Source organism: Scomber scombrus, unplaced genomic scaffold, assembly GCF_963691925.1.
Source record: "Scomber scombrus unplaced genomic scaffold, fScoSco1.1 SCAFFOLD_184, whole genome shotgun sequence".
NCBI lineage: Eukaryota > Metazoa > Chordata > Actinopteri > Scombriformes > Scombridae > Scomber > Scomber scombrus.
This window is the reverse complement of record NW_026910279.1, coordinates 65,001-76,103: the sequence shown is the minus strand read 5'-3', so window position 1 is coordinate 76,103 and position 11,103 is coordinate 65,001. Positions and strand designations below refer to the sequence as shown.

The window sequence follows — 11,103 nt, the reverse complement described above, 5'->3', positions numbered from 1 at the left end:
CACACACACACACACACACACACACACACACACCCACACACACACACACACACACACACACACACACATACACACACACACACACACACACACACGCATTCTTTTCTTTCTTATTTAGGCATTTATATTGATGAGTAATGATGTATGTGTGTTACTGTGTGTGTGTTACTGTGTGTGTGTGTGTGTGTTACTGTGTGTGTGTTACTGTGTGTGTGTGTTACTGTGTGTGTGTGTGTTACTGTGTGTGTGTGTGTGTTACTGTGTGTGTGTTACTGTGTGTGTGTTACTGTGTGTGTGTGTTACTGTGTGTGTGTGTGTGTGTGTTACTGTGTGTGTGCGTGTGTTACTGTGTGTGTGTTACTGTGTGTGTGTGTTACTGTGTGTGTGTGTGTGTGTGTGTTACTGTGTGTGTGTGTGTGTGTGTGTTACTGTGTGTGTGTTACTGTGTGTGTGTGTTACTGTGTGTGTGTTACTGTGTGTATGTGTGTTACTGTGTGTGTGTGTGTGTATGTGTGTTACTGTGTGTGTGTTACTGTGTGTGTGTGTTACTATGTGTGTGTATGTGTGTATGTGTGTTACTGTGTGTGTGTGTTACTGTGTGTGTGTGTGTGTATGTGTGTTACTGTGTGTGTGTGTGTTACTGTGTGTGTGTGTGTCAGAGTTGCCTCCTCAGATCTTGTCCTCTGATGCGTCGTGTACAGAGTCACTGAGGGAGGAAACATCGAGTTGCACTGTGAGTCCTTCGGGTCCCCACGACCACACGTCACATGGTGAGACACACACACACACACACACACACACACACACACATACTGGTACGGAGGCCTAGAAGTACAGAACAACATTACAAAGCTTCAGACATGTTTACACATCAAACAACACAACGACACAGTCTCCACAGGAATATATATATATATATATATGTTATAGTGCATATATATATATATATATGCACTATAACACTGAACAGAGGTTTCTTCTTCTCTCCACGCTTTCACAACTCGTCTCTCACTGACTCTACAGCACCACCTGGTGGCAGAGTTTATACAGCGCTTAACTCATGAATGAATCAACTGCAAATGAAACCATTAAATGAACTCAATTAAAACCCCACAAGTTTATCTTAGAGAAGTAAATATTATTATATATCAAACATCACAGATTCTGTTTGATTTGAAATGATGATTACACTTTCTTTCTTTCTTTCTTTCTTTCTTTCTTTCTTTCTTTCTTTCTATTATATCAACATTATGTTCAAACTGACATGAGCTGATGCATAAATGTAAATGTTGTTCTGTGTTGTGTTACATGTTTGCTTAGTCAGCAGTGAGTGTGATTGTCTTCTTCTCCTGTCCTCAGGGAGCGGGAGGACACGGGGCCCTGCTGTCAGACCCTCGTATCTCTCAGCTGACCAATGGGACGCTTCAGCTGTCAGACGTCAGCCACGATGACAGCGACGTGTTCACCTGCTCCGTGCAGCACAGCAACATCTCCATCACCGCTCACCTGGAGGTCTACAGTGAGTTAAACCTGTTATATCTGCTCACCTGGAGGTCTACAGTGAGTTAAACCTGTTATATCTGCTCACCTGGAGGTCTACAGTGAGTTAAACCTGTTATATCTGCTCACCTGGAGGTCTACAGTGAGTTAAACCTGTTATATCTGCTCACCTGGAGGTCTACAGTGAGTTAAACCTGTTATATCTGCTCACCTGGAGGTCTACAGTGAGTTAAACCTGTTATATCTGCTCACCTGGAGGTCTACAGTGAGTTAAACCTGTTATATCTGCTCACCTGGAGGTCTACAGTGAGTTAAACCTGTTATATCTGCTCACCTGGAGGTCTACAGTGAGTTAAACCTGTTATATCTGCTCACCTGGAGGTCTACCTGGAGGTGTTATATAATTATTGAGTCACTAAATCAGAACCTCCCTGCAGATGAATTACGAGTATTAATAATAATAATAATGATGTGTGGTGTGTCTCAGACCGGACGGTGATCCGGACCAGGCCTCAGGACGTGAGGGTGCTGAGAGGAAGCAGCGCTATGCTGGACTGTGACTTCTACAGAGATCCTGGACTGAAACATTATCAGATCATCTGGAGGAGAGACGGACACAAGCTGCACGAATCTTCACCTGATGACAAGTAAATACACACTCACATGTTTCAGTCCAGTATACCAACAATGTCCCAATAACACAGCAATAATACAGCAATAATACAGCAATAATACAGCAATAATACAGCAATGAAACAGCAATAATACAGCAATGATACAGCAATAATACAGCAATGAAACAGCAATGAAACAGCAATAATACAGCAATAATACAGCAATAACACAGCAATGACACAGCAATAATACAGCAATAATACAGCAATAATACAGCAATAATACAGCAATAATACAGCAATAATACAGCAATAATACAGCAATAATACAGCAATAATACAGCAATGATACAGCAATAATACAGCAATGACACAGCAATAATACAGCAATAATACAGCAATAATACAGCAATAATACAGCAATAATACAGCAATAATACAGCAATAATACAGCAATAATACAGCAATAATACAGCAATAATACAGCAATAATACAGCAATGAAACAGCAATAATACAGCAATGAAACAGCAATAATACAGCAATGAAACAGCAATAATACAGCAATGAAACAGCAATAATACAGCAATAACACAGCAATAATACAGCAATGAAACAGCAATAATACAGCAATAATACAGCATTGATATCTATCTATCTCAACAGCACTCAGATGGAAGTGAGATTTTAACTTTAGGTTAAATGTGGATCTTTATGAAGCTTACCCTCACTAGCAGGTTAAATGTGGAGCTTTATGAAGCTTACCCTCACTAGCAGGTTAAATGTGGAGCTTTATGAAGCTTACCCTCACTAGCAGGTCAGAGTGATAGCAGTGGATACTTTAGGTTTCATTCAGCACCATGGTCTGCAGAGCTCGCTGTAACGACCCCATCGTTACACTTACAGACCCGCAGTGATACCTGGGCTCGGGTTAGGGTTAGGGTTAACCTCTAACCCAACCAAGCAGCATCGTTGGTTAATCTCCACCTTTCAGAAACAAACTCAGCAAAGTACCGATAGTAGTGAACAGACGGCCGTCAGTAGAGCTATCTGGACCGCTGTGGTCCGATGTTGGGAAACGTGTAGAGGCTCTTTAGCTCAGCCAGCTGCTGCTGACTCAGGAGAAACAGGTTGTTTATATATTATTTTGAGGCAGTTACTATTTAACATGGTTTTATGATGGTCAAGACTTATATTATTTTATCTGTTGATATATTAGTTTTACACGAGGCAGCCGGTCCGCTGCTGGTCCTCAGGTCCAATCATTACAGGACGACTAAAAACGTAGCGGATAATTACAAGAGAGGAACAGTCCAGATAAGTTGAGATAAGAGATAAGAGTGTTTTATTTTGAAAGAAACAGGAAGCTGATGGTGTGTGTGTGTGTGTGTGTGTGTGTGTGTGTGTGTGTGTGTGTGTGTGTGTGTGTGTGTGTGTGTGTGTGTGTTTGTGTGTGTGTGTGAGTGTGTGTGTGTGTGTGTGTGTGTGTGTGTGTGTGTAGGTACACCATCTTTGAGAACGGCACCCTGAAAGTGACCGACATCCAATCAGACGACACAGCACCGTACTCCTGTGAGGTCATCACCGACCTGGATCATGTGAAGGAAGCCGGCTCCATCACTGTGGTCGGTATGTCACTGTGTGTGTGTGTGTGTGTGTGTGTGTGTGTGTGTGTGTGTGTGTGTGTGTTTGTGTGTGTGTGTGTGTGTGTGTGTGTGTGTGTGTGTGTGTGTGTGTGTATGGACACTAACTGGTGTGTGTTGGACCTTCAGCCCGGCCGGACCCTCCCAGCGATCTGTCTCTGTCTGAAGTCGCTGATCACAGTCTGACGCTCAGCTGGACCCCCGGAAACGCCCACAACAGCCCCGTCACAGGTACCCAGCAGCTATGGGCTGCATGTAATGATGTGATGATGTGATGATGTAATGATGTGATGATGTAATGATGTCATGATGACTCCTGTCAGAGTTCATCGTGCAGAGCCGGGAGGAGCAGCACTCTGAGGAGGGCGACTGGCGTTGGGAGGAGTGGAAGCGAGTTCCTGGAGATGTGAACAGCCTGCAGCTGACCCTTCACCCCTACTGCACCTACCGCTTCCGGGTCATCGCGGCCAATGAGCTGGGCCACAGCGAGCCCAGCGGGTCCTCAGAATCCCACAGCACGCCCCCTGCTGGTGAGAGACGCGTACTGTCACTGTGAGACGTTCTCAGTACAGATCAGATGAAAGTGACTCTGGGTGTGTTTCCTCCTGCAGTTCCTGCCAGCAACCCCACCGGAGTGCGCAGTGACTCCACAGATCCAGGATCTCTGATCATCACTTGGGATGTGAGTACTTCAGTCTGCTTGTTCTGCTGTGTGTGCAGAGAGACCTCGGTTCCTTATGGGAACTACAGGTCAGGAGGAACATTTTGACTTCTTCCGGGCGAATCTTAAGAAGTGAATTTTCATTATTGCCTTCAGGGCGTTGCTATGCCAACCTGCATGTAAGGGTTAGGGTTACTCCTTTATCTGCTGTCCCACTGCTGAACTCATCTATATGAGGTCCAGTTGTATCTGTTTGTTATTGCAGCTGATACTGTGATGTATAGGCTTCCTCTCAATGAACCATTCATTGGACTATAGGACCTGCTGACTTTACACACAGCTGCCAACTCTTCTTCTTCTTCTTCTTCTTCTTCTTCTGTGTTTTCTATCTTATTATTTATGTGTACGAGTATGTTGTGGTGCGAGCTGTCAAATGAATTGCCCTCCAAGGTGTTAGGATATTTTCCATAACTAATATGCACTGGGTCAAAGGTCATAGCAAAGCCAAACCAAATGTTGGGTTTAGACACTGTCTCCTCTTGAGATAGTGCTGAGCAGTGAGTCTGCTCCTTTTGGGGAAAACAGGAGGCTTCTGATAGTGTTGCTATAGCAACCGAGGTCAGATATGTGTTTGACTGTTGTCCCTGAGTGGGGTAAAGGAAACTGGAGTCAGAGGTTTGATATAGTGTTAGATGTAGGACAAAGGTCCTGAGTGAGGTCTAAGCAATGTTTTGTCTATAGACCAGTAGACTACATTCTGTATATTGTAGATGTGTTGGTTTGCCCATATTTGGGCTCAACCTTGGGCATTATCTGTGTGGTTTTAAGTCTATCCCCGGAGGAGAGAAACTTCAGAATTGAAGGGAGCATCAGAACATAACGTGTACTGATCATTCATTTATTTCTCCTTGATCAAGTAAATAAACCTTTTCAATGCAAGACATCCTGGACTCCTGTCTACTCTCTCCATTGATGTATGAGCTGCATCATTAAAATCATTATCACAAGGGATTAATAAAGTCTTGAATCTTGTGCACCGCCCCGTTTACATCCCGGTTCTTGTTTCAGGAGATGCATAAGCGCTTACACCACGGCCAGAGCTTCCAGTACAAGGTGTCATGGCGGGAGGCGGGGGGGCCGACTGCTCCCTGGAGCTACAGCTACGTGAGGTCGCCGCCGATCGTGGTGAACGGGACAGGAACCTACACGCCGTTCGAGATCAAAGTCCAGGCTGTCAACACTGTCGGAGCGGGCCCAGAACCGGAGCCGGAGATCGGACACTCCGGAGAGGACGGTGCGTGTGATGCATAAAGTTACAACTCAATGAAGACCAGTTTTATCTATGAAGAACATTTCTGAGGGTTAAACTGAGTCCTGCAGGTTCTACTGTGTAATGCAGCGGGGGGCAAACAGCGGCTCGTGGACCAAATTCAGTCCCGCAGCAGAAATATTCTATATAATCCTGACTTTAATACTTTACATCAAAAGTTTAATAACTTTGTAAATCCCAGCTATCATGGGGGGGGGGGGCAGCCATGCTTGGTTGATGCTGTTTTACCTTTTACATTTAATCTTTAACAGTGTTGTAAATCTGTTTTATTGTGAAATAAATTTAAAGAAATAAACATAAATCCACTGCATTAATTAAGCCCCCCCCCCCCCCCGATGAAACTGGCCCATTGTGGCACCTTGCTGCTGACCCCTACTGTAATGTGTTAAAGTATCTGTAACTTATATTTCTATAATATCTCTTCTCTGTCAGTTTAGTCATAGTTTAGCTTCAGGCCGCGGCTTCCAGAGGAGAAGCTGTAAGAGCTGCAGCAGGGTTAAGGTTTAAACACAGAGATCTGTAGACCGGCTGAACACAGAGGAGCATTTAGCAGCTACTGAGGTGCTAGTAGAGAGTAGAACCAGAGCTAACAGAGTGAACATCAGACAGGAACATGATGATCAGTATCTGCTGGATGTGGAAATAACGTTCAGATCAACTTAGAGATGCTGATGAGTGAGCTTGTTGTTTCCAGCTTGTCTGTGCTGCCCTCTGCTGGTTAAACAACTTATTGATGATGGATTAGTATTCTGACTATCACCGGTCTCTCCCTCAGCGCCCGAGGAGCCTCCCGGCGGCGTCGCAGTGACTGTGATGAACAGCACCGTCAGAGTGATGTGGAACGAAGCCCAGAGGGTCCGAGGTCTGCTGCTGGGATACAAGGTACCATTATATATCACTATACCCCCCCCCCCCACACACACACACACACACACACATACCCTCCCCCCCCCACACACACACACTTCTTTGTCGCTCACTCTTCACGTTTGGTGGAAACGACCAGAATCACTCCCAGGTTCCAGGAACATTGTTTGTTTGTTTTAATGACCAATTGTCCAAAATCCCAAATATTCCAACACATCTTCTTAAATAGCAGAACAACCTGTCAGCCCCGAGAGGACGGATAGGAAGCACAAGAACAGCTCAGGTTACCTCTATTTCCTTCTGTCAGATCCACGTGTGGAAGCTGGGTCCAAAGCTGAGCCGGGACCGCAGGTCCCTCTTCAAGAAGCATCACGAGGAGGAGAGGAGGAGAGAGGGAGGAGCGGAGCGAGGGAAGCAGAAAGAGGAGTGGCGTAAAGAGGTGGTGGTTCATGGCATGAAGACTTCAGCCGAGGTGACGGGTCTGCTTCTGTTCTCCCTCTACGAGCTGACGGTCAGCGCCTTCAACAGGAAAGGGGACAGCCCCCCCTCCCCAGCATTCAGCTTCAGCACCCCAGAGGGAGGTGAGATACCTGCTGGGGTCTCTGCTACCTGCAGGGGTCCCTGCTACCTGCAGGGGTCCCTGCTGAGTCAGCAGATTTAATACTGTACACATTTCTACACTATCAACCATTAAAACTGTGTTTACAACAACATGTGTGATGTGGTCTGATGTGGTCTGATGTGGTCTGATGTGGTCTGATGTGGTCTCTTCCTGCGCTCTAGTCCCCGGCCCTCCTGCCTCTCTGTGGTTTGAGAGTCCATCAGAGAAATCTCTGGTCCTCCACTGGGAGCCTCCAGCTGAGACCAACGGCATCCTGGTGGGATATATGCTGCAGTACCAGGAGGGTGAGGACCTCATTCTGACTGTTTAATAATAACCCAGACCCTGACCCTGCAGCAGTTTACTGGAGAAGGTTTGTGTGTGTGTGTGTGTGTGTGTGTGTGTGTGTGTGTGTGTGTGTTTGCAGAGAGCAGAGACAGCTCAGTGAGGATGCAGACCATCGATGATCCCAGTACCACCCACATGGTGTTTGATGGTCTGGACCCGACCCTGCACTACATCTTCAACGTAATCGCACGAACCAAAGCAGGAGACGGACCCCCGATCACCCGCCGGGTCGCCACCCTGCTGGACGGAGGTGAAATCACAGTTTACACGACTCTGCCTCCACGTGCACTCTTTCATTCCTTCATGCTCTCCTTCATCTCTGCTGTCTCCCTCCAGTCCCTCCATCCAACATCTCCGTCGTCCCCGGCAACACGTTCCTCAACCTGAGCTGGGTACCAGGAGAGCGAGACCGCAACTACGGCTTCCTCATCCACTACCTCCATAAGAGCGGTAAGAGACCAGTCATATCACATATATATATATATATATATATATATATATATATATATATATATATATATATATATATATATATATATACAGTCATTAGAAGTGAGGGATGATCTGATACGTGTAGGGTTGTTTAAAGGAGGGTTACATCCATAAATCAACTCTTTAAATGTGCTATTGCTAACGTTAGATAGATATAACTGTAATACATTACACTGTGAGCTCTGAATCAACACTAACGTAATGTCTTATAAAATCTTCATTATCAGCACAAATTAGAGCCAAAGACCCCTAACCCTAACCCTAACCCTTATAATGACCCCTAACCCTTATAATGACCCTAACCCTTATAATGACCCTAACCCTTATAATGACCCTAACCCTTATAATGACCCTAACCCTTATAATGATCCTAACCCTAACCCTTATAATGACCCTAACCCTTATAATGACCCTAACCCTTATAATGACCCTAACCCTTATAATGATCCTAACCCTTATAATGATCCTAACCCTTATAATGACCCTAACCCTTATAATGACCCTAACCCTTATAATGATCCTAACCCTTATAATGACCCTAACCCTTATAATGATCCTAACCCTTATAATGACCCTAACCCTTATAATGATCCTAACCCTTATAATGACCCCTAACCCTTATAATGACCCCTAACCCTTATAATGACCCTAACCCTTATAATGACCCTAACCCTTATAATGATCCTAACCCTTATAATGATCCTAACCCTTATAATGACCCTAACCCTTATAATGATCCTAACCCTTATAATGATCCTAACCCTAATAATGATCCTAACCCTAATAATGATCCTAACCCTAATAATGACCCTAACCCTTATAATGATCCTAACCCTTATAATGACCCTAACCCTAATAATGACCCTAACCCTTATAATGACCCTAACCCTTATAATGACCCTAACCCTTATAATGATCCTAACCCTTATAATGACCCTAACCCTTATAATGACCCTAACCCTTATAATGATCCTAACCCTTATAATGACCCTAACCCTTATAATGACCCTAACCCTTATAATGATCCTAACCCTTATAATGATCCTAACCCTTATAATGACCCTAACCCTTATAATGACCCTAACCCTTATAATGACCCTAACCCTTATAATGACCCTAACCCTAACCCTTATAATGACCCTAACCCTAACCCTTATAATGACCCTAACCCTTATAATGACCCTAACCCTTATAATGATCCTAACCCTTATAATGACCCTAACCCTAACCCTTATAATGATCCTAACCCTTATAATGACCCTAACCCTTATAATGACCCTAACCCTTATAATGACCCTAACCCTTATAATGACCCTAACCCTTATAATGACCCTAACCCTAACCCTTATAATGACCCTAACCCTTATAATGATCCTAACCCTTATAATGACCCTAACCCTTATAATGATCCTAACCCTTATAATGATCCTAACCCTTATAATGACCCTAACCCTTATAATGATCCTAACCCTTATAATGACCCTAACCCTTATAATGATCCTAACCCTTATAATGACCCTAACCCTTATAATGACCCTAACCCTAACCCTTATAATGATCCTAACCCTTATAATGACCCTAACCCTTATAATGACCCTAACCCTAACCCTTATAATGACCCTAACCCTAACCCTTATAATGATCCTAACCCTTATAATGATCCTAACCCTTATAATGATCCTAACCCTTATAATGACCCTAACCCTTATAATGATCCTAACCCTTATAATGACCCTAACCCTTATAATGACCCTAACCCTTATAATGACCCTAACCCTTATAATGATCCTAACCCTTATAATGATCCTAACCCTTATAATGACCCTAACCCTTATAATGACCCTAACCCTTATAATGACCCTAACCCTAACCCTAATAATGATCCTAACCCTAATAATGACCCTAACCCTTATAATGACCCCTAACCCTTATAATGACCCTAACCCTTATAATGACCCTAACCCTTATAATGATCCTAACCCTTATAATGACCCTAACCCTTATAATGATCCTAACCCTTATAATGACCCCTAACCCTTATAATGACCCTAACCCTTATAATGACCCTAACCCTTATAATGATCCTAACCCTTATAATGACCCTAACCCTTATAATGACCCTAACCCTTATAATGACCCTAACCCTAACCCTTATAATGACCCTAACCCTTATAATGATCCTAACCCTTATAATGACCCTAACCCTTATAATGATCCTAACCCTTATAATGATCCTAACCCTTATAATGACCCTAACCCTTATAATGACCCTAACCCTTATAATGACCCTAACCCTTATAATGACCCTAACCCTAACCCTAATAATGACCCTAACCCTTATAATGATCCTAACCCTTATAATGACCCTAACCCTTATAATGATCCTAACCCTTATAATGACCCTAACCCTAACCCTAATAATGACCCTAACCTTTTTCTTGCCATTGTCACTAAATGCTTGCTCATGTGGGAATGTTGGGTCTCTTTATAAATTAAAACTTGAAGAGTACGGTTTAGAACCTGCTCTATGTGTAAAGTGCCTTGAGATAACTTTGTTGTGATTTGGCGCTATACAAATAAAGATTGATTGATTGAACCCTTATAATGACCCTAACCCTTATAATGATCCTAACCCTTATAATGACCCTAACCCTAACCCTTATAATGACCCTAACCCTTATAATGATCCTAACCCTTATAATGACCCTAACCCTAACCCTTATAATGATCCTAACCCTTATAATGATCCTAACCCTTATAATGACCCTAACCCTTATAATGACCCTAACCCTTATAATGACCCTAACCCTTATAATGACCCTAACCCTTATAATGACCCTAACCCTTATAATGATCCTAACCCTTATAATGACCCTAACCCTTATAATGACCCTAACCCTTATAATGACCCTAACCCTAACCCTTATAATGATCCTAACCCTTATAATGACCCTAACCCTTATAATGACCCTAACCCTTATAATGACCCTAACCCTTATAATGACCCTAACCCTAACCCTTATAATGACCCTAACCCTTATAATGACC

At 43.5% G+C, this 11,103-nt stretch overlaps 1 protein-coding gene across 1 annotated transcript in view; it reads left to right on the top strand.

Moving 5' to 3' along the window:
* Nucleotides 1–689: 689 nt before the first annotated feature.
* The window catches only part of LOC133976851 (neural cell adhesion molecule L1.1-like), a gene marked incomplete at its 5' end in the record, with an annotated part of 19,110 nt that continues 8,696 nt past the window's right edge, over nucleotides 690–11,103 (top strand). The window contains 14 exon segments of the mRNA XM_062415049.1: nucleotides 690–770; nucleotides 1,360–1,370; nucleotides 1,373–1,519; nucleotides 1,988–2,147; nucleotides 3,615–3,742; nucleotides 3,886–3,987; nucleotides 4,080–4,286; nucleotides 4,368–4,438; nucleotides 5,486–5,711; nucleotides 6,523–6,629; nucleotides 6,922–7,195; nucleotides 7,398–7,520; nucleotides 7,643–7,813; nucleotides 7,900–8,013. Coding sequence (XP_062271033.1) covers nucleotides 690–770; nucleotides 1,360–1,370; nucleotides 1,373–1,519; nucleotides 1,988–2,147; nucleotides 3,615–3,742; nucleotides 3,886–3,987; nucleotides 4,080–4,286; nucleotides 4,368–4,438; nucleotides 5,486–5,711; nucleotides 6,523–6,629; nucleotides 6,922–7,195; nucleotides 7,398–7,520; nucleotides 7,643–7,813; nucleotides 7,900–8,013 — 1,922 coding nt within the window.